This window comes from Copidosoma floridanum, unplaced genomic scaffold (assembly GCF_036245765.1).
Source record: "Copidosoma floridanum isolate Cflo_tuat_1 unplaced genomic scaffold, Cflo_Japanese_pri ptg000007l, whole genome shotgun sequence".
In the NCBI taxonomy this organism is placed as follows: Eukaryota; Metazoa; Arthropoda; class Insecta; order Hymenoptera; family Encyrtidae; genus Copidosoma; species Copidosoma floridanum.
In genome coordinates this window covers 9,823,466-9,847,063 of record NW_028321884.1, presented here as the reverse complement: position 1 = coordinate 9,847,063, position 23,598 = coordinate 9,823,466, and the positions used below count along the sequence as shown (strand labels likewise).

General features: G+C 34.0%; 5 protein-coding genes across 7 annotated transcripts in view; 4 read left to right on the top strand and 1 right to left on the bottom strand.

The window, feature by feature from the left end:
* LOC106645709 (uncharacterized) overlaps positions 1–3,109 on the top strand; it is an 83,505-nt gene extending 80,396 nt beyond the window's left edge. For both annotated transcript variants that reach the window (XM_089588660.1, XM_089588661.1), the window contains 2 exons: positions 104–259; positions 858–3,109. In XM_089588660.1, the coding sequence (XP_089444786.1) occupies positions 104–259; positions 858–1,027 (326 nt within the window). In that variant the 3' untranslated portion in view covers positions 1,028–3,109. The remainder of the gene's footprint in view (positions 1–103; positions 260–857) is intronic.
* Positions 3,110–3,191: 82 nt separating this feature from the next.
* Positions 3,192–4,598, bottom strand: mRpL24 (mitochondrial ribosomal protein L24). Its single transcript, XM_014361620.2, has 5 exons — positions 4,350–4,598; positions 4,054–4,236; positions 3,759–3,961; positions 3,475–3,664; positions 3,192–3,391 (listed from the first exon to the last, which is right to left on the bottom strand). Exons 1-5 carry the CDS (start codon positions 4,437–4,439, stop codon positions 3,305–3,307), a joined length of 753 nt encoding a protein of 250 aa, XP_014217106.2. The 5' UTR covers positions 4,440–4,598; the 3' UTR covers positions 3,192–3,304.
* Positions 4,599–5,496: 898 nt separating this feature from the next.
* LOC106645697 (uncharacterized) lies at positions 5,497–7,905 on the top strand. Its single transcript, XM_014361613.2, has 4 exons — positions 5,497–5,703; positions 6,861–7,030; positions 7,100–7,237; positions 7,452–7,905. The coding sequence occupies exons 1-4, from the start codon at positions 5,601–5,603 to the stop codon at positions 7,710–7,712; spliced, it is 672 nt and encodes a 223-aa protein (XP_014217099.2). The 5' UTR covers positions 5,497–5,600; the 3' UTR covers positions 7,713–7,905.
* A 1,628-nt stretch (positions 7,906–9,533) lies between these two features.
* On the top strand, positions 9,534–13,544 carry LOC106645696 (putative RNA-binding protein 46). The gene is made up of 8 exons (XM_089588575.1): positions 9,534–9,849; positions 10,087–10,549; positions 10,643–10,838; positions 10,916–11,070; positions 11,217–11,391; positions 11,465–11,784; positions 11,915–12,053; positions 12,122–13,544. Exons 2-8 carry the CDS (start codon positions 10,172–10,174, stop codon positions 12,229–12,231), a joined length of 1,473 nt encoding a protein of 490 aa, XP_089444701.1. The 5' UTR covers positions 9,534–9,849; positions 10,087–10,171; the 3' UTR covers positions 12,232–13,544.
* A 3,097-nt stretch (positions 13,545–16,641) lies between these two features.
* Positions 16,642–23,256, top strand: Diap2 (Death-associated inhibitor of apoptosis 2). 2 transcript variants are annotated; one of them, XM_014361632.3, is made up of 9 exons: positions 16,642–17,214; positions 17,843–18,343; positions 18,412–18,532; positions 19,082–19,291; positions 19,365–19,543; positions 19,623–19,766; positions 19,837–19,979; positions 20,059–20,294; positions 20,488–23,256. In XM_014361632.3, the coding sequence occupies exons 2-9, from the start codon at positions 17,870–17,872 to the stop codon at positions 20,676–20,678; spliced, it is 1,698 nt and encodes a 565-aa protein (XP_014217118.2). In that variant the 5' UTR covers positions 16,642–17,214; positions 17,843–17,869; the 3' UTR covers positions 20,679–23,256. The 2 variants fall into 2 exon arrangements, with proteins under 2 accessions (XP_014217118.2, XP_089444801.1); XM_089588675.1 differs by lacking the exon at positions 16,642–17,214 and adding an exon at positions 17,254–17,665.
* Positions 23,257–23,598: the final 342 nt, after the last annotated feature.

The following is a 23,598-nucleotide window of genomic DNA, read 5'->3' as shown; positions in this document are numbered from 1 at the left end:
ACAAATCAATCAAATCGGTATAAGGATGGCACTTTGTACACGTTAAAAAGAAGAAAAGAAAAAGTATGATTCATGTAATACAATCGGCAATTGTCAAACGCAGGTTACAAGACGAACGGCGTCGTGGATAACACAGCGTGGGGTCCGCCGATGGTCGTGGCAATGTACAAGGTCGGCACTGGCTTGGGCTTCAGTCTCGAGGGTGGCCACGATAGTCCGCTTGGCGACCGGCCCCTCTTAATTAAGAAGATATTCACCGGTAAGTACCACATGTTGCGTTATACACCATCGCGTGGAGATTACACGTAATGAGTGCTGCACGAGAGAAGAAGAATAACGAAACCTTTGCCACGCAAGCTATGGTATCTTATACACCGTAAACCGATGAGCCCTCCCGTTGTCTTTTTTTTTTTTTTTTCTTTTTCTTCTTTTCGCGAACATTAACTATATAGAGCTCAGCTTTTTATTTTGAATTATATTGTGCCACTCTCTCTCTCTGTCTTGCAGTTTCTTGTCTCTGATTGAGCGTTTAATCAAGATTTGATATTGGGTTACTGATGTTGAAAGACTACCGAAGAACGTTGTTGATTAGCTTAGATGTATTTTTTTACTAAAACTCAATATTTCTTCAAATTGAAAAAAAAAAAAAAATACATTTATACATAACTTATCAAGAAAAAAAAAATTTACTTGTTCGGTTGTGATTTACTTTAATAATATGAAAGTAAATCTATATAATCTCTTGCAAATTGGAAAAAAAATCAACTTGTTTTTAACAAAATCTGTGGCACAAACAAATTAAAATGTCAATAAAAACAATAAGCTAATCGATGATTTAAAAAAAAAAAAAAAAAAAGGTGGTGCTGCCGAAAAGACTGGTGCTTTGCGGGCGGGCGACGAGCTGCTCGAGGTGAACAACCGCGACGTGAGCAGGATGTCGAGGATCGAGGCTTGGTCCCTGATGAAGAAGCTACCCGACGGGGAAGTCAGTCTCCTAGTCAGACATCCTGCCACCAAATCCTCGTGAACACGACGACGCGCGGCGAAACAACGATTATCACATAAGTTTAGTCATCCGAGCGCTATTATCGCCGGTTTTTCAATCAGTACATGTAGCATTTTCGATCCTTTTTTTTTCCATTCGTTTTGACAGCTGTAACATACCCTCGTATAGCAACATGAAAGGAGAAATCGATTTTTTTTTGTTTTTTTGTTTTTTTTCGAAGTACGAAAAATATTAACGAATACAGTCGTGCGACTGTATGAATGAGTTTTATATACATACGTAAAGACAAAACATTACGATATAATGATTAGAGATAAATTTTATTGTATACATTTATGAGATTTATATGTATTAAGTAGTCGGTTGTAACAGTCAAGTGTTTGCGTATTGCGAACGACAATAATGCCCCTGTGTGCCTTTGATGATCATTATTATTATTATTATTATTATCATATATTTATATTATTACAATTATTATTTATATTACGTTTTTTTTTTTTTTTTTTTTTTTTCTTTTTTAATCATCATATTTTTGCATCTTCGCCATACTACGAGTCTTAAGTGGGGGTTGATGTATACACATATATGTATGAGATGTGGTTCGACTGTACTATCGTCAAACGAAGAGAAAAAAACGAATAAACAAGTGCTGGCAGTGCAATATTATGAGCTTATGTAAAAACAAAAAAAAAAGGAGAAAACCTTTTTTTCAATATAAAATTAAAACGAGAGAAGATAAAAATGACCACGTCATTAAAAAACTTGTACCCTCGCAATGTGCAAAGGAGAGGAGCAATAACCACTTCATTTTTGAGGAGAGAGAAGGTACACTTGCACCATGACGCAATTTTATTGTATGATTCAGTAATTTTTATGGTGTTAAAAATAAAATCCAACGTAATTTTTACTCAGTGTATCTTAATTTTCCTAAAAATTGGGGTAATATTTGTTTAACACTTTTCTCAGTTAAGGACTGTCGCTGGGAACTTTAATCTAATTGTCTCGAAAAAAACTTTAAATACATCAATTACTGATTGTCGTGGAAAATTAAAAAATGACAAGTAAATTGTAAAAAAATGAGCTTAACTTGTAAGGGACACGAAAAAAAGGGAATATTTTATATTTATTATTTCAACAGGAATAGAAGTCCTGTGTAATACTAAGTTACACATGTATGTAAAATGGAGAAGTAGAAACATGCCTTAATAGTTTTCTTTCGATCCTTTCAGTGTATCCCTAATGTTGACATTTCAACGACATACTGCATGATTTGGAATTATTTGTGCATTTTTAAGTCATCAAAAAATTATTCAAATAATATATAACGTTTATTAAACGTACCTTCACTGTAATCGAAATTTAGCCTCTAAAAGGGTCGTCTAAGATAAAAGTCAAGGGAATATCAGGACTTAGCTTTTCTTGATTTAACTAAAGGAAAATCAATAGATCATTAAACATTGATTGGTCTTCCCACGAACGTGTCTACAAGAACTGTGCAACGGTTATCCAATCAAGAAACAATAATTATTGTTCTTCCGAATTATTTTCATTAAAAATTATGTGTAAATACATAGTGAAAATATATACGTTACAGATATATGAGTGACTGAATGAATGAATGTGCCAAATACACAGTTAATATTTCAAAAAAGAAAAAAAGAAGAATGTGAATGCAAAGTTACAAGTTGACTATATTAGACTATGTTATTGAATTATTTAAATCTAAAAATCTGTTTAATCCTTTTTCTAATTTGCTTGTTTTATTGAATAAATCGTGCTGTGATAGGTGTGAGTATGTTTGTGCGCCTTTAATTAATTATAATTATCATCGAGGTTTAGCGTGAAATATTAAAGAAATTTAATGATTGTACTGTTGACTTATAATAAAAAAATAACCCTTTAGTTGACTTATTTTTACAAGCTAACCATAAACTGTAAGTTGCGATATTCAATATTATTGTATAATTTTGCGCTCAGTGTCAAACTGTTATGTATGCTTTTTTTTTCTTCTACACTAATTGTTTTTTACGTGTTGTTGATTTGTAAAACAAAAGCATTTTCAATGTAGTCTCTGGTAATAATAAATGATATTGTATCCAACTACATTCAATAAAATTGTTAATTCTAAGAATCCTTCATTCTTGTAGCAGAAAAAGTACTGTTTAAAATTTATTACAAGCAAAAGTAAATGTCATCTATTTATTTGGTAGTTTGATATAAATTTATATAACGTATACTATAAAGGTAAACGATTCCTATTTACAATGTATTTTTTAATTTTCATACAGTATTGCTGACTCAATACCAGTAAGTTGGTTTTTGAACACGGTCTTCTTTAATTCCCATTTTTTCCATTATGTCCATTTCAAAAGTTTTCAACTCAGGCTACAAAAACAATAAACGGTTCGGAATTGTAAAAGAAATGATCTTAATTTGTAATTTCGGTACACTACAGCATTCGAACTTACTTTGAAGGTAACTTTTTCAACAAGAGCCTTTAGAGTATCTTTTTCGTCGTTTTCTTTATATGATCGTGGTAGTTTGTAATCGATTGTTTCATAATGGGAAGGAGGAATCGGAATCACTCTTCCAGTTCGGAGAGAAACACGTACTTTTTCACCTTCTTCTGTATACCTCCACTCAACTTTTGTTGCTTTGCTAGAAAAAATATTTTTCAATGAAATTTTAGAATTTCAAAAAAATGTATCAACTTGTCCACACACAGTTTTACATGAAGTAATTGTATGCTTACAGATCTTGAGGATCTACTAGCTGTATATCTTCTGTGACTAGCAAAGGCATCTCTTTTCGCATGGGTATGCCAGGAAAATCTTTGTTCTTACCCACGAAATCAATAATAGTGTTTAAGCCTTCAACAATAACCCAATTTTTTTCTTCGTAGATAACTGATACAACTCCTTGTTTACCCTTATCAGGACCAGTCAAAATTTCCACCTATAAATGGCAATAAAACACCATGAGTCAGAGCCTTCTCAAAGATATATTACCATAGCAACTAGTGATGAGATTAATATGTTTTTATTAACTCTGTCGCCTCTAAAGAATGACCAGTTCAAAATGGGCTCAACATGTTCATGCTTAGGTATTTCAGATGCTGGATTCAACATTCTAAATTCATTGGTCCAAGGCCGCTCTAGACCAAAGTAAAATTTCTTTTTCTGGTGAGTTTTTGGAAGATGCCTAGGCCAACCCGGAGTTTTCCAATATATCTATGAAAATAGAGCATTACTAGTACAAACCACAAACTCGTATTGATTAAATACAAAAAGTATACACCCAAAGTAAATACTGTTGTTGATTCATTAAAAAAATAAACATTTACCCTTTCCATTTTTCTCTTGATATAACTGTCTGGTAGATTGGCATATCTCTTTGAGTTTTTGCCGATAAGTTTTAAAATATCGAATCTCATTTTGGCGATTTTTCACACCTTACACTTACACAATAAATAAAATTTTTAAAAGAACGATTGTACACAATTTATTGACACGAAGCCTCTATAACCTAAAAATTTGCACGGCTGTGCCCCTGTGTCACCCTGTGTGTCGAGCAGACACACACACCCAGGTTTTTTTCCCGAGAACGCCACCTATACATAAATTTATTGAACTACCCATAAAATCGTTGACCGCGATGGTCAAAAGATTGATCCATGTCTGATCAATTTCTACTGAAAAGTCAAGTAAGTATTGCAAAAGTTTGTTAATTAAAAAAAAATGTTTAATTACCTATACATTGAATTAAACCGTTGAAACGATAAATAAAATACCTTTACTTGCTTACACATGTAGTTTGATCAATGATCATTTAGTTATGTCAAGGAAATTTGTTTGTTTTATTTTATTCAACAACTGTATGATGAAGCTGCACATAAATATAAACCTACAAGTATAGAGAGGACGTAGTGCTGAGGCAAGACATCACGGAAGAGATGCTTTTTTCAAACTTTACAGCGTCACGCTATACTCTCTGTTAAAATAAAAAAATATGATTTCCTTATCTTTCATCTTCTAGTCTGAGTGGAAAATAATTTCTCGGTATCAAATTTTACATTCTCTTCGTAAAAAAAAAAAAAAATTGTGATTATCTAAAAACAACTTAATCATGGATGCTGGAAGCCGATGGAAGTGGCCTACATGAAAATATACCCTGAAACATACTTACAAGGGTGACGCGGACATTCAACAAGTAGCCGCAATCAAATAACATCATCCTCGAGCTCGACGCAGAGAAATGCGCAAAAGGGCATGCACGATGCACGAGATTTTTCAAAAACAACATCTATATGTATACAGAGAGGCAACGACGGTTATGCATATATATACATGTATATTGGTTCGACGTGATGAATCGAACAAGGATGATACGATCATAGAGAGGCAACGCGCCGCGCGCGCGCCGCATACGGCCATGTTACAGGAAGGAGAAAGAAGGGAGACTCGCGCCATTGTCTGCCATTGTGTCCAGCGGAGCTGACCGGATCGGATGCGCCGAGTGTACCCGCTAAGAAGTCAACTTGCCGAGCTGCACGTCCCGGGTACAATTTTAACTCGCAAAGAAAACAAAAAGGACTATGGACCAAGGGGAGAGGAAAAGTGACGAATTGGCGAGACGCAGGGCCGAGGAGTATGAGATGCAGCTGTTCGGGCTGCACTCCAGGACCGTTTTTGCTGCGAGTAAGAGGAAACTCACGCGCTCATAACACTATTTTACCCACACTGTCTTCCACAAAATACGTGTATTTTTTACCTCTTTTTTCCCCTTCAAAACGACGCGGTCTCTCGCGAGTACAAAGACCTTTTGCTCCTCCTCTGCATGCATGGCTTGCTGTATTGTATACTACGGTGTCTCCCTTTGTCTTTTGTGTTCATATTTAAAACGGTTCGTCAGAATCGCGACTTAAATATTGTAACCGCGTGATAATTTTTTTTTTTCTTCTATAACGTTTACTTGTTGAATTGAGCCGTTAAGTTTTTTCTCTGCCGATCTGGCGTACCCTCCTTTGTTCGGTGCGCGTCTTTTCCTTTCTTTTGCCATTTCTATTTTATTTTCGATGTATTGTTTTCTCTTGGTGCATCGTTGGATTTTCAGAGTTTTTTTTTTAACCAAAGTTAGATCAATCATAAGGCGGCGTTGTATCTTTGGTTTTGGCGGTTGTCTCCGGCGCTGGACGGGTGTGCTCTGGATTCATGTGGATTTTATATCGAAAGTCATGACTAGAGTTCACACTCGTCCAGCGCCTGGAACAAGTTTCTACAGAGAGTATCAATGCGCACCATGTCGCACACATAATCAAGATGTTTTTCTTCCTACCAACTTCGGTTATTGGTTCATGCTTGTTTGTTTAAGTGTAGTTTACGATTAATTTTAATTGCCATTTAAAGTAAGTCTCGTCGAGCTTCTATGTGTACATTGTAAAAGGTGTTAATTGTATAGTTAGTAATACATGTGATTTAAAGTTGTATGTGTATCATGTGGCAATGAAAATAAATTATATTCAATAAATCTTTATTTTTTTGTTCTTTGGTACATTACCCACCTTACTAAACTAGTAATCGACTATTAAGTCAAATGATAAGAAATTCAGTGCATGAATATTTACACTTATTTGATAGGCTTTATATTGACGTGAAAGAAATTGTCTTACTTGGTAATAGTACCTCTTTCATCATTTTATTTCGTGTAAATGCTTTACTTCATTGAATTTTTAATTTTATCTATTCAGTTCATGTAAACACATTCAATTTCTCTTTAAGAAATCAAAAGGTCGATGTGTACTTAAGTATCTAATGCACTTCAAAGAAGTATAAATAATAAATTATTTTTATTGTAGTACACCAGAAGATACTAGAAAACGTGGACACAAGGTGTCATAAAATGTGGGAATCTATAGAGAAAAAGTACAATCCAGAAGCAAAACAAAAAGAGTTGCTAAAGAATAACATCAAACAATTAAGGAAAACTTACAGACATAATATGAAACCTCACTTTAAAACAATAGAGGTAATTTTTATCTTCAGTAGTTAAAAATATTCGGAATCGCTCATTAAATCGAGGATAAAATAATTTCAGAATACGGTTCGTAAATTTATTTGCGTTCCTGACAATGTACTGCTAGAAGAGGACAAGTGCCAAACCACACAGTACAGCAACGAAGAAATTCAAAAGTTGGAAAAAAAATTAGAACATCTTCAACAGGAAGCAAAAAGGGTAAATATAACACTATACTTGGGGAATTTGTTAACTAATTGTTTGCAGTCATAGAAATTTGTAAAGAATATTTGAACTTCTTGAAGTCATGTTACTCAAATATGTTTTAGTAACAGTGAAAGTGAAAGCTTCCAATAAACACTAGTCTTTACTTTTTGTTAATGATAAAAATTGCTTAATAAGTTGAGTAAATCATAATGTACGTTTGTTACAGGTGACGACATTTCATGCAGCATTAAAAGAAGAAGTAGCTACAGTGGAACGAATACGGGAAAGTGAAAAATTGGCAATAAAATTGTGTAACATAACTGATAAGGGATTGTCTGCCAAAAAGTTGAAAAGCAAAAATGTAAAAGCAATTGAAAAAATAACATCTCTCACAGAATCACTAAATTCGCTGCAACCTCAAACACAAAAGGAGATTTACAATCCGAGACTGAATGAAACGGATTTAGAACAAGTTTTTCTTGACTAAATTGGTGTAACTTTACTTTGTACAGTAGAACTAAGTAAAAAATTTAAGTACTGTTACATGAGCTAAATATTTTTCCTATTATATAAATATCGTTGAACATAATTTAAAATTAAATGAAAATAATTAGTAAAAGAAATTGTTAAATTTGAATAAATTTATGTACAATGGCAATTATATAGTCTAGTAAGAAACTTTGGACCAACTGATATTTATTACTACTAAGTAGTAAAATTTTAAAATTGCTAGTGTGCATATCAACAAAAAAAAAAATTGAGAAATGTAAAAATAAGTTGAATCTTCTGACACACATTTATAGTATTGTAATATAAAAAATGCGAATCCTATATTGTATACTTACACTGGATATGTGCATTACAGGATTTCAAATGTTTTGGGAGATACATGATTTTAAGAATAAAGTGGAAAACAAATTTTATATAAATTATTGAACTCAGATTATTTCTACCCTATGTCACTTTTTTTGTAATTGTTACTACAAAGATTTACTGAAAAAAAATCATTCCAAGGGAATTAATTGAAGCATTATCATTTAGAAGTGAACTTGATAGCATTATAATATTGACAATAATGTTTTAGTGCAATTATATTCTATTAACTAAGCCTTAATCATTACATGACATCATTTTAAGCTAATAATATCACTGAACTATCAAAAGCACACATTTTATGTGGTAACACAAAATACTTACTGATTGTCTAGGAAGCTAATATGCTGAAACTCATGAAACTTAAACAGCATGATTCAAAATGTTTTTTTCAAACTAATATACATGCGCATGTGTGTGTATATATATATCAAGATTTAAGCTGAGAATTTTTGGGGATGGATCACAAAGCATGGGTAGAAACCATCAAATTTCTATAGTTGTATCTATGTATTCATCTGGTGTGTCAAAAAAGTAGAAATAGAAACAAACATAAAATACCTAGCTTGCCATGAATATTGACATACAATTATTTGTCATACTTTATTGACAAACTTTTCAACAGTACTCAAGTACATCACACTAGATACAATGCATTGCTATCATGACTAATTACACGACAACCATACATCATGTTTTATACAACTTATAAAAATTCAACATTAATTTTTAAAGAATCTTAGTGACCAAAATTCTCAAAAGGTTTTTTTTTTAATACCAGTGCAGTCAATCCGTGAAAAAATTAGTGCTTAGTGAGGGTCTTGAAAAAAAAATTCTAAAGGAGTAGGTATTAGAAATGAATTGCTTTATTTTATGAGGAAAGTATATGGGGCTCAAAGCCAATAGTATGTACGCTATTGGCGTATTATAATTTCATGACCTGCATTTTAGGTTTCTACACAGACATGCAAAAACAAAATTTACTAACCTTTGGAGACTCAGCAACTTTGAAGAAAATCGATCTTTTGTTCCAAAAGTTGATTACCAAAAAACTACTCAATAAGGCCAATAACTCATTCCTTAACTAAAATTGAACAAAGTACACCAATATATAAGATGACATTTAATGATATTTTTACTGTTCGTAACAAGAAGACAAATTAATTCAGACAAATACTTACTTAACTAGATAATTAGTAAATACTTCAACTTTAATAGAAGTAACGTGAGCAGCTTGTCTAAACTCGAAACTTTGTAAGTACATATTCTCCTCTCTCCCCTCCCTGAATTTGCGGCCGCCGACGCCGCCGCCATAACCCCTCCATTTTCGCATTTTCGCCGTTTCCACGTATCAGAGCGCAGCTTCGACGACCACGTGATCCGGAGAACTACGAAAAACGAACTTGGCCCGCTGCGATCGAAGCGCCAACTCCCTTAACTCCCATGGGAGTTGGGATGTTGCAAGTTTGCAACGGACCCGAAAATTTTTTTCTATCTCTCTCTCTTTCTCTCAGCGAGAAAAAATAACCGTCGAATAGGGTCGATTCGGCGATTCGGCCGCCAATGCCGTCCGGCTTTCTTGAATCGGATCGTGTTCGTCGCAAAGATTCGATTCCACGGTTAGTGCTGGTCGCTCCTCACATCCATTTCGACTGTTTTTAACAATTTTCGTCCACCGAAGAGTACCTGGTCGGATTTTCCGTAGTGTCGCGAGAGGTTTTCAGACGAGAGCAGGTCTTCGATACGCAGCAGTAAGTATTATTAGTACACCTAGCTCGAGATGATTGTTTTTCCAGGCAGGTTAGTCTGTTTGTTATTGACATTTCCCGACGCTTCCATCCTATGACCGTTGAACGTGTCTATACGTAAACCAATCGCGTTCTCTCGAATTCAGTGTCGCGAATTTTTTACAATTAGTACGTGCTTGGCTGTCGCGAAGGACTTTTTTTTGTTCGAAACCTAGAATAGGACTTTTTTGTTTTTTCAAGATCCTTTAGGTAAACGCAACGTACGCTCCCCGGCGTGTGTTCCCCCAAGCACGCGAGAGTTCATCATCCGAGGTAGTGCGGAAAAATGGACGCCCAACGGCGAGGAAGTGCTTCGACAGTCACCAGCAGCGTCTCCGACACTTCGACCGCGTCTAGTGAGTGTCAACTCACGCATCGTCTCCTGGAGTTGATGCACAAGACCGGCTACGATCTCGTCCAGGAGAACGGTCAGAGGCGTCTCACCGCACCCGAACTGACCGAGGAGACGCGCAAGCGTATCAAGGGCGCGGAGGTCTTCATCGGCCGAATACCCCGCGATTGCTACGAGGACGAGCTCATGCCCATCCTGGAGAGACCCGGCAGACTCATGGAGCTGAGGTTGCTGCTCGAGTTCTCCGGCATGACCAAGAAGTACGCTTTTGCGCTGTATGCCGATGCCAAGACAGCTCGCGTCGCTTGCGACGTAAGTTATTTATACATATCTTTTTAACCATATATCTGCTATGGGCTTTTTTTTTTGTGGTTAACATGTTAATCGATTGTTTTCTCATTGCAGATGCTCAACGATTACGAGATAAGACCAGGCGTTACCATTGGCGTTGTTAAGTCGACCGACAATTGTAGGCTCTTCTTTGGTGGCGTTCCCAAGTACAAAACTAAGGACGAGTTCATGGAAGAGTTAAGCAAACTCATGGATGGCATTGTGGATGTATATCTGTATCCAAGTGCACAAGATAGATCGTTGAACAGAGGTCTTATGGCAGCTCTTTTTTTTCCTCTGGTGATGAAACATAATGGGGTATTTTATGTGTGTTTTTATAAATTGCAGGTTTCATTTTTGTCGAATTCAAAGATCACAGGTCGGCAGCGATGGCCAGGCGTCAGCTCGTTCCTGGAAAAGTACTGTTATGGGACCATGAGGTTGCAGTCGATTGGGCAGATCCTGAGCCTGGTGAACCAGTCGATGATGAGATCATGAAAAGTGTGAGTTAATCGTCATGAACAATTTGGAATTAAGTAGTATACTCTTTTATTTCAGATTTTTTTTTTTTCATTATTAGTTAACAGAATCGAAAGAGACTATCTAGATTCTAATTTTATACAGAAACATTTTTTATTCCATTTTGTAGGTCACGGCACTTTTTGTAAGAAATCTGACCATGGAAATTTCTCAACAAAAAGTTAGAGATATGTTTATGAAGGCAACAAATATTTCAATTGTAAAACTGAAGAAAATAAATCACTTTGCGTTTATCCATTACGAAACTCGAGAAATGGCAGAACGAGCTATGAGCATTGTAACACGTACGTTTAAAAACCTGTTTATAAAGTAAATTTCAATCATTTAAAATTATTATTCTATTGTCTAATCGTTCAGAGCCTGGAGGTTTAGCTGAACAGGAACAGTGGGAAGTTTGCTGGGCAAAGCCCATTGGTCCTATAAAGAAAGCTGAAAGACAGCGGTGCATCAATGATGCTATGACTAGAAGTAAAAATGGCAAAAAATATGAAGATAAAAAGAATGGTCGAAAATACTCTCCAAGAGTGCGACAACCGCAATATCCAGGAAATGTAAATCACGAGGTTCTTGACTTACAACACGTTCATAGTCTCTCTGATTTTGTGGGAAGGTTCCTGCAAGCTTCTTGTACATTTGAGTGTATCCAAAGCCACAGTCCCGATGGATTTGTTTATAAGGTAAATTAATGGATTCTTATAGATGTATTTTGTTGCAACCACGTAATGCTTGAAAAAAATTTTTAATTATCGTTTGTGAAATACTTAAAAGTTTCGTGTTGTTATCTCAAACATATTTAAATGTACACAGGTTACGATCATAAGAGACAACATGGCCATCATGGTTGACTTTGGTCCTATACAGCCAACAAAGCAACTATCTTTAGATGCAGCAGTTTCTATTGTGTATCAGAAACTTCAATCGTTATATGATTCCAATGTATACTACCGTATGTATTTGCATCTATTTCCCTGAAAAATGTGAATACTAGAAACACTATAAATAATCATTTTTTAGATACCTGCTCTCCTGCAGCAATAGATGACGTTACATCTCAAATGATGAATATGAACTTCAACAATACTAACAGCTTTGGTATTCAAGGTCAGTTTGGTAGTGCTTATTAAGAATGAACTTGTCTAAAGATTTATTATGAGACGTTTCTCAAATGGTTTTAAAACATTTTAAGATCTAGACTTCAGCGTAGTTGCGTAAGAAGTTTAAACTTTTTGATTCAATGTATTTGATAAAAATTTTTTATTGACTAGAAACATCCGAAAAAACTTGAACTTTAAGAAACTTTATTGTAATGTCAAGGTTTCACAAGTGTTTTTATAACTAATACATTTTCGAATTGATTTTTTCCCAAAAGTCGGTTAATAACAGTGAATTAAATTATTACCAATAATTTATATAACTTTTTTGATTAAAAAAAATAAGCCAGATTGTTGTAGTGCAAGCAAGTTGTTTAATGAAATGTTTTCAATTAAAAGTGATTATACCCTAATAATTTACTACTTGATTAATAAAGACTAGAATAATGGCATGATGATTTACAAACGTTAAATTTATATTTAGAAAATCTCTTGACATTGCGAAGTTTCTTCGTTTAAGATGAACATTTCTGTGAAAGTGTAAACGTATATGTTACTTATTGTTAAAGAGAAGCATATACAGTTACGAATCAAAAGTCACAATAAGATGACTGCAGCTATTTTTATGAGATTAAATGATTCATCTTATCATAAAATTTCATGATATAAATTGAAAAAAGATGTTCAATCCTCTTATGTGCACTGTTTTATCAATCACAATTGATTTTATTACCAACCATTACTAAAAACTTGTGCTATTTGGATTAGTTGATAATGGATTTTTATTACCAAAATTTTTTAATGCATCAAATTCTTAGATAAATGACTTAAAGTAGTCATACCAAGAAGGTTTTTATAAATACGAAGAAAGAACATAAAAACAATGGTGAAATCGAGAAAAAAACGAATATTTTAAAATCTTGACTTGTATGGAAAATGTTTCAACATTATCCTTTATTCATAAAACAGTGCATGTTATAACCAATTTGACTTAAAAATTTGAAGATGCGCATATGTAAAAAAAGCTGTGCGTTTTAAAAACTTGTGTGTTAAACCACGTTTATACATTTTTAGACAATTTTTTTGTTAGTGCAGATATATGTTGTAATTTTTTACTAAGTGTATTTTAAGGTAGGCTAGTTGAAGTAATTAGTACAACACAAACTTTTGTAAGCTATGCCAGCTCATTTTTAATCATCGAAAAAAAAGGTTTTTAATGTTTTTGTTGTTAGGCGATTCCTTACTAAAATTACATGTAATTGTAGTAAGCTTGTATTTGTACACGTAATGTTTTTTTGTAAATATTTAAAATAATCATTGAAATCTCTGCTATATAAACAGAATTGTATTATTCGTATAATCTGAATTTTTAGTATTTTTTTCCAAGATTGGATTTTGTTATCTGAACAAGAATAAAACTCGTTTCGAATATAATACCTTTTTTATTTTATTTCTTGAATTCCAGGTAAAAGTTAACAATAAAAAAAAATTGGCGTTGATTAAGCTTAACATGATTTCATTGTTAAAAAGGTGCTCAGGAAGATTTTCTGTTAAAATGAGTTTTTATTAAGCGACCTCAATGCGTCTATGGTTTTTTTTTTTTTTTCATGTGTCTACCCTTTTACACGGATTACAGAAATTTAAAAAAATCTATTCTCTAGCTAAAGGGCTCAATTGATCGACAACCCTGAGTAACCCTACTAATTTTAGTCCTGAACTGTATAATTCAGTTAAGGAAGAAAGAAAGATGAAGCTGTGTCAACCAGTGCAAAGTGAATCCCAACTCAGTGCTTAGTAGAGAATGTTTATACTTTAGATAACTGAACTTAGCATGACTTTGGTATAAAAGAGTTAATTAGTATACCTATTCACGATAACATTATTATGAGGCAGTTGCCTTGTTACCTGTTATGGTTCAGACAGAATTTCGTACATTTACAAAACAAAAATCCATGATGAGGTTTAATTAAGTTTTCGCTAATTTCGAATTCCGGAACAGAAACTCCGAAACAATAATTAAGAGATAAAGCACACATGAGAGCACAAGCAAGACTGTTGCTAATATTAAAGCTTTTCAACCAGTCTGCACTGACGGCTGATCTTGTCCTACTAATCAGCTCATCTTTTATTTATGTATTTTTTATTTAGTGAGATCCAATACTCCATTCTTCAGAGACTTTTCATGCCACTGTGCTTCTATTTTATGCCTTTTTTCTTCAGTTGTCTCTTTTAGACTAATAAATTCACATATATATTTGATCGTTATTCAAGATTTCTGTAACACAAATTTTGCTATGTACATATTGTATAAGTTAACTTTTTATTGGAACTATAAAGTTAAAGGGCTGTGCTTCCATGAGTTTATGGTAATAGGTCTAAAGTATTGTTATTTTGTAAATGTGGTCGATTTTATAGGCCATACAAAACAAGTAGAATAATTATTGTTTTGAAGGTCAATTTTCGGGTAATAGATGAATTATAAGCTTGCCACAAATAGCAAGGTCAATGTCAATTTTGATTTCAAAATATATTGTAAACTTGCCGCAAATAGCACAGATAGTGTCAACTTTTTATTTTACAGGTATAATATTAGTTGCGGCTGGTTTATAATTGATTACACGGCTCTACTGTAAGTTGTAATAATTATTTGGATCAGCGCCATCTAGCGGTCTTCATTTTTTAGAATTTAGCGAAAAGTGGCCTCTAAAATTCTCAATCAGAGCAATCAGGCTTAGAGCTATTTAATCAATTATAAACCAGCCGCAACTCATGATAAAGCTATAAAATAAAAAAATAACGATACGTGTGTTTTTGGCGGCAAGTTAACAATCTATTTTTTACCAAAAAATCGACCTCTTATGTATTTATACTTTTGAAGATAAATTTTTGAGTATAAGATAGATTGCTAATTTGCCGCCAAAAACACATGTATCGTTATTTTTTCATTTTATAACCATATGATTAGTTGCGGCTGGTTTATAATTGAATAAATAGCTCTCAGCCTGATTGCTCTGATTGAGAATTTTAGAGGCCACTTTTCGCTAAAAACTGAAGACCGCTAGATGGCGCTGATCCAAATAATCATTGCTAAATTCTCAATCAGAGCAATCAGGCTGAGAGCTATTTATTCAATTATAAACCAGCCGCAACTAATCATATGGTTATAAAATGAAAAAATAACGATACGTGTGTTTTTGGCGGCAAATTTAAAATCTATCTTATGCTCAAAAATTTATCTTCAAAAGTATAAATACATAAGAGGTCGATTTTTTGGTAAAAAATAGATTGTTAACTTGCCGCCAAAAACACACGTATCGTTATTTTTTCATTTTATAGCTTTATCATGAGTTGCGGCTGGTTTATAATTGATTAAATAGCTCTAAGCCTGATTGCTCTGATTGAGAATTTTAGAGGCCACTTTTCGCTAAAAAATGAAGACCGCTAGATGGCGCTGATCCAAAGTAGAGCTACGTCATCAATTATAAACCAGCCGCAACTAATGTCATAGATTTGTAACAAAAATTGACATTGATATTGCCAGTTGTGGCAAGCTTATAATTTATCTATTATCCGAAAATTGACCTCCAAAAGTATGGATATGCTACTTATCTTATATGGCTTATAAAATCGACAATATTTACAAAATAACAATACTTTAGACCTTTTACTGTAAACTCATGGAAGAACAGCCCTTTAACTTTATAGTTCCAATAAAAAGTTAACTTATACAATATGTACATAGCAAAATTTGTGTTACAGAAATCTTGAATAACGATCAAATATATGTGTGAATTTATTAGTCTAAAAGAGACAACTGAAGAAAAAAGGCATAAAATAGAAGCACAGTCGCATGAAGAGTCTCTGCAGAAGAATGGAGCATTGGAGTAGTGTACTATCATGTGTATTTTAATACGACGCCAATAAATAAATTGAAATTGAATTGAATTGATGGTGATATAGGCTGCAATCCGCAAACGCTTTCAGATACATATTGTGAATATTATTAATAACAAAATTTAATTATCATTATATCTTGCACAGTGTAACATATTATCTCTCTCCCGCTCACGTAATAAATAATGTTTACTCTTCTAGGGCAGAGACAAATAATAATGTTAGAGAATTAGCTATTTTTGTGTTCGTAGGATTTATAGGTAGGGTTTAACACTTCAAACTCCGAACTCAAAACGTATTAATTTTTCTCCTTTTCTGTCAGACACAAAATTGAAATAAGGAGTAAACTCTTGATGGATTGCTCTCTAAAGCTGTAGCAATCGCTCAAAAAAATGTAATGCTACAAGAAAAAAATCTCTTCTGTCCTTGCAGAGAATTCAAAAAAGTAATATGTTAAAAATCACTCCAATTAAATAGTAAATCATTTCACAAGTGCGAATGTATCACAGATTTTGCTTGAGGTATAAATACTTAAAAAGAAGACCTGTTTTTTATTTATTTATCAATCAATACAACCACGTGATTGGACCCCTGCATGAGCTTTATACTTATTACTCTATAATATATCAGAAGTATGATATTGATATAGATAATTTGTGTAATTGTGTATCTATGAGGATAAAGCTATAGATTATTGAGGATGCAATCTGCAATGCTTGACTCGGCGTCTCTGAGGAAAGTGAGGAGCATATGAAGAGGAGGAGATCACTGCTAACAACACTGCCAACTGCATGGCTAACGAATATAGACCCACCTTATCCTTAGGCCTCCACCTCGTGGTGGAGCTCAATAGATTGTGAATGGGTATAGGTATCTTCCTGAGGAGGAAGCGAGTTATTTTTGAATCGACCATATAAGTATATACTTACGTTTGTGATAAGTAAGTGAAAAAGTGTTTATGATTGTAAGTGCATAGTGTAAGAAAGCATAGCTCTCTCTGCTGTTTGTGCCTATACCTATACTGTTATTGGATTTGTTCCAAACGACGAGTAATCTGCGTTCTGCCGTCTGCGCCTGACACCTGACACCTGACCAACGTGTACACATACACATTGGCTGAAGGTTTGTGAAAACATTTTTTTATTTTAGATTTCTAATCATTCTAATCATTGTGCCGTCATCTAATACTTACTATGCTTAAGCTTTTATTAAATCTTGTGCAACACGTGCTGTTTTAATTACGTCGCTTTGCATTTGCTCGCGAGTGTACATTTAAACCTTAGTCTGAGTGCAACAACGTGAGAAAACAGAGCTCTTGCCTAATAAGTATACTTACCCCGTAGTCGCGTTTTTATTCATTTATTTATTTTTTTTTTTCTACTATCAGACCTTGCAAAATACGGTCGGTGGGTTTTTTTCGTACTTTTGAACACAAGGCGTTATTGATAATCGAGATCTGGGAGGAAGTGGGTGTCAGCTGGCTCTAATCGCAAAGATAAACAGTGAACAATTTTTCAAGTATATCCTTTTGGTAACCAAAATAAGTGTTATTAACACGTGGAAAAAAGTTTTGGTTAGTCACTTTTAAAGTGTTTTAGATATCAGAGTGATTAATCATTACTATGTTGATAAGTTTGTGAATCGTGGAAGCTATTATATTCTCTCTTGTTTATTCCTCTACTTGTGATTCATCAATTTTGTGTAGTACTTGTACATTAATAAAAAAAAAAAAAAAATATATTGATTTCAGATTCTATTGTAAGGAGAAAGCACCAAAATGCATTGCGAATCACAAAGATTAGATACATTCAGAGAGTGGCCAGCAAATGCAGCTGTAAGCGCAGGTCGAATTGCCAAAGCTGGCTTCTTTTACACAGGACAGAGCCAAGTTGTGCAATGCTTTTTATGTGGCACTACGGTATCGGAGTGGAATTATGGAGATCAAGTCATGTCCATACACAGACAAGCAAATCCAGAGTGTCCATTTGTGCTGGATCCCACTTCCACGTGTAATGTGCCTATAATTACTCTAGCTAATGGTTCTGTTATATCGAGCTTGGAGAATGGTGGTGCTAGTGACAATGATGATGGGCAAACGTTTTTACTGGAGAAAGAAAGTCCAGAAGTTATACAAAGTTTTAAGAATTACTCCAAAAGATTGAGTACATTTAGCAACTGGCCCAAACCTGACATTGTCAAACCAGAAAATTTGGCTAAGGCTGGATTTTATTATCTCCAGAAAGATGATATGGTGAGTTTTTCAAATTAAAACTCTGTACATAATGTTGACATCAATTTTTCAAAACTGATTTTTTGCAGGTTGCATGTGTATACTGCAAGGGCGTCGTATTAAAATGGGAACCAGGTGACGAACCCGATCGAGAACACAGATTGCATTTTCCCTATTGTGACTTTTACATGCAAATTCCCATGGAAGATGGTAATTTCCGTTGACAAATGTTGACTCGTACTTTGAAATCCCATCTTTTCTTTCCTCTTTTTTCGTATTGTTAAAATCGTGTATTCTAACATCGCACAAACCTTCACCTTGCACAGCTAAAATCACAATTAACTTTACCAATGCATATGCATGCTTTCGAGCTACATACATATATGTCGACGTCAGGTTCAAGTTTATTGATAGTCAGCCAAGCGAGTCGAAGCATTCTAAATATAATCATTTTGGCAATGTCAACAAGCAAGGCTGAAGTGACTCGGTTAGCTGTTCATTAATCGTTTAAACTGATAAAATTTTTTTTTTTATTTGAGTGAAGGGTGCAACTACTGTGTGCTGAATGGGTTCAGGTATTCATTTATCGTGCCATTTTTTATTTTTCGCGAAGTTCAATCATATGCTTGTTTATTATACTATTTCTCATTTCCATTGATATTTTAACCGGCAATAAAACTTTCCTGTACTGCTTTTTTTTTTCTAACGTAGTAAAATGTTGATAAAAAAATTAATAAAAATACATGTCGAATGGTGCAGATATGTCGGTAGGAAAATTGGTTTTGGGCAATGTCAAGTTGATGCCTGGCACAACCTCCAATTTTACTGAATTGGGTATTCAGCAGCATTTGGCTGCAAAACAGTCCAAGTATGCAACGTACGAGAATAGACTGCGCACTTTCCAGGGATGGCCGAGTAACTTGCGACAAACACCAGAAATGTTAGCAGATGCTGGATTTTATTACGTCGGTGAGTAATAATATTTTGTAGCACTTTTTTGAAGGAAAAGTTATACAAAAAAATTAAATATCAATTTGTACAGGGTCAGAGGACCAAGTTAGATGTTTTCACTGCGATGGAGGATTGAGAAATTGGGAGGAGACCGACGATGCCTGGATAGAACACGCCAAGTGGTTTCCCAGGTGTGGCTATGTCGCGCTAGTCAAAGGTCCAGATTTTGTAAAACAGTGCGTGGACAACAGACCCCCGGTGGACCCAGCGGTAAACAAAATTTTTAATATTTTATTTCTGTCCAAAGGACTTTCAACAATATATACCGACAAACTCTTTTTTATCGCAGATACTGTCAAGCGTGCCAGACGACGGCGCCGACAACTCAACGCCACCAGTATCCCCTGCAACCACGCCGTCAACGCAAACGAGTCCACCTAGACGAGTCACAGATGCCGAACTGGAGAGATTACTTGGCACAGCGCCAGCTATGGTCTGTTACTCGTGTGTCTTGATTTTTATTGTGACTTTTGGCCTTTGATTCATGTTGTTTTTTTTCTCAGGCTGCCCTCGAAATTGGCTTGCACGTTGGTCGAGTTAAGATGGCATTGAAAAGGCGCATGGAACGAACAGGTCTACCGTATGCTAACGCCGATCAGCTGATAGGAGATGCAACTGATGTACAACTAGGAGAGGAAGATAATATGTTAGTATGCACTATGAATCGAGAGTTTTACGTAGTATGGATAATAGAACTTTGCTAAAAGTAACATTATTGCTTTCAGACTAAATAGAAGGATCTCTGAACCTCCGTCGGAGGAATTTACGCATCTTTTGAATCAGTTCATCACCAGCATGACCTCTGATGAGGCTGCTAGCAATTCCGTGTCCCAAAACGAAAATGTATCTCAGATTACGAGCAGCCAGGACGTTGTCACTCCTAAGAAATCGACACCTGCGGAAACGGAGTCGCGAATTAAGATAAAAACGCCAGAAAAAATTGGCAACTCTTCGGAACCAGGTGAGTTTTACTTAATTTGTGATTTTACAAAAATATTAGCAGTTATTTTTATCGATGAAAAAGTATTTGAAAATTCACCAATACACATGTATAATTTATTCAACGTCAGAATAAAAACCACACGAGTTCGCGCTTATAATGTTAATATCGTTACATAAAACTATTAAACTGAGAAATCCGTTTTCCAAAATAGTGTCCTTGGCAGAGGAAAATCGAAGACTCAGAGAAGCTAGACAGTGTAAAATTTGCATGGACCGAGAGGTTGCGGTGGTTTTCCTGCCTTGTGGTCACCTATCCACGTGCGTCTTTTGCGCTCCGTCACTCACGCACTGTCCCATGTGCAGACACGAAATTAGAGCGAACGTTCGTACGTTTTTAGCTTAAGTTAGCTGAAATTAATGTTTAATTATTCATAAAAAAAAGAGTAAATATATTGCATGGATGGTATATACAAGTGGCTGAACAGGTTTCCCTTGACATATTGACTGATGAAAAGTTGTGACAAAATTTTCTGGACAACCGCTACTTTTTTTTATAGTATTTTCTCTACCCGTGTGCCACTTGAGTGATTTTTATGGGCACCTCTACCACCTCTGTGTAAAGGATGTTTATCTAAATCCCGACTTCTGAAAACCACTTATTACTCCATCTTTGCTTACCCAACTAATTAACCCATGACTCCGGACCCAACTTCGCCCTCTACCCTTTCTCCATCTACCCTAATAATTTCCTAGCTAGTCTCGCACCTACCTAGAACACCTACGGAAACTTTACCTCCGGGCCACCCTGTGGTGCAGAACCCTTTTGTGAGACTAAATAACAAATTCTAGCGGGAAACAACTCTAAAAAAAACTGTAATTCCCGTGTTCTATTTCTTGACACTTACTAATAATTAAGTAAATCTGGAAGATAACAATTTGCTCCAAAATATTACATACAGGTGAATTAAACAGTTGCGGTTTGCACGATCATTTTTTCCTAAATTTCAGATGAATGGATTCAAACCAAAAATATAATTGGAATTTCATTACATTTTAGGGTAAAAACATTATTTTTACCATTACAAACAACCAACGTGAATCTAGCAATACGATGCATGAATGTTTTTCATTTGGAAGTCCTATGGTATACACATAACTTAAATGGATTATATTTTGTGGAATAATGTTTATGTTTTCACATCAGAGCACTGAAAATGTCAATCAGTGCCAAATTTTCATTTTAGAACTTTAAACATAAAGTAATGACCAATAACCAAGGCATTATTATACAATGAAAAACTCTTGTCAAACAGTCCGAGTAAATCGTGTCTATACGTCAGTGTACATATATATTTATCGAATATTTGAAAAAGAACACTTTGCGTTATTTTGAATTTTCGTTATTCACTCTTAGATTTAAGCTTGGTTAACCAAATATAGCATAAATAATTATTGATTGACTCTAAATAATTGAAAATTGTTACGATTTCAGGAATCGTGACTTAAATGTATACAAAAAAGAAAAAAGAATAAAAACCTTAGATGTGCACAATTTTGCTAGTCTTCAAAATTTAAAAATATTAAAAGTGTTCTTTAAATTTAGTAATAGTAAATAAAGAGTTTACAACAAGCTAGTACAAATCGTAGTAATGAGATTACTCAAATTGTATAAAAAAAAAATCACGATTAAGCATGTATCGTAATGTTAAAAATGTACTACCAATGAGTTGCTTACTATTTTTAATTAAGGAGCTCATATAGGTACATGTAACTAAAGTCGTTAAAGTTGATGATAATTTCAGTGAGATAAAAAAATTTTCTATGCAATGTATCTATCTTTGTTGCACTGCAGACAAAGGCAAACGAGATAACTTGATATGAAAATTAAATCTAGACATCACCTGACTATATGTTTCAAGTATTTGCAAATGGAACATTCTATAAGGCATAATGTTAATAAAATAGATTAAGATTAACAATTGTATTGTTTCTGCGATTGAAAATAACAGTTGATCTTAGGATGTTGCGATCATTTGTTATTAATTTTTATTTTGCAGTAAGTATACGCAAATTAATATATTTTCTATGTCCACGATGTATGAACATATTTTTCCTGACTCGTTATAATATACGTCGTCTGTAAAAAAGAAAAAAAAAAAAAAAAAAAAAATGAAGAAAAAAAACTGGAACTACTGTTCAAAGGTAATATTTTCTTTTAAGTAAAAGAGTACAAATAATACTATAGTAATTCAAGCTACATCGTGTTGTACAAATTGTATTCCATGCTTAAATGCATAGTTATTTATAAATAAACACATAAGTAGACGGTGAAAAATAAAAGGCATAAAAATGAACGTACTATTGATACACACGATACACACGAGTACTTGAGTGTTCCTCTGCAACTCAATATTGAAGTATGATGCTGTGCGCTAACACGCTTATAAAATAATAATAATCGTGATACGAAATGTGACTTTACGACGCTTAAGAATCCTATGGTAGATATTCGCTTGTATTGTTAGCAACGTAGTGCGCAAAAATTTGGCGCGACGCATAAGTATGTGACACGAATTTCATTATTTTTACAAAGTGCACGGTATTTCCTTTATTGAACTGTCACGTGGTGAGGTAACGTTGTTATAGATATTGTGTTTCTATATTAGGGTATAGGTGTAATATGACAAAGATATAATGTGCAGTAGTGTGTTGGTTGCGTACACATAAATATATGAACATTGAAATTAAGATATATCGACTTTAAAAAACTTGAGCATTATTTATTTTTGCAAGGCTGTTGGTCGCGTACACGCATGGATGTTACATGAGAAAATAACTTGGTCACTTGGAAAAAAAACAATTAAAAAAAAAAAAAAACAATTAATAAATATAATCGTAAAAAAATTAAAACGTATTCCTTATTTAATCCTCAACTAATTTCATAAATTATTAAAATCTTGTGGGATAAATTTTCAATTCAATTAAACGTACTTCATTCAATTATTCAATTCATTTTAACGTACTTGCGTAAATACATGAAACATGCGAGTTTATTTCGTTTTTTAATAAAATAACCATGAAAAAATAATGTTGAGTTGATGTAAATTTTTTTACAGCAAATAAAATAATATTACCCACAAAGTTTTATGTATATTTTTTTTTCGATTATCAATAAACAAAATTACCAGTAACGCCAAACTTTTTTTTAAAACTATGGCAGCAAATATTTTTTTATTTAATTAAACATTATTTTATTTAATTAAAAGTTTTGAACAATTATCATTGAAATTACAACTTGATCTCGAATCAAATCACGTGACGGA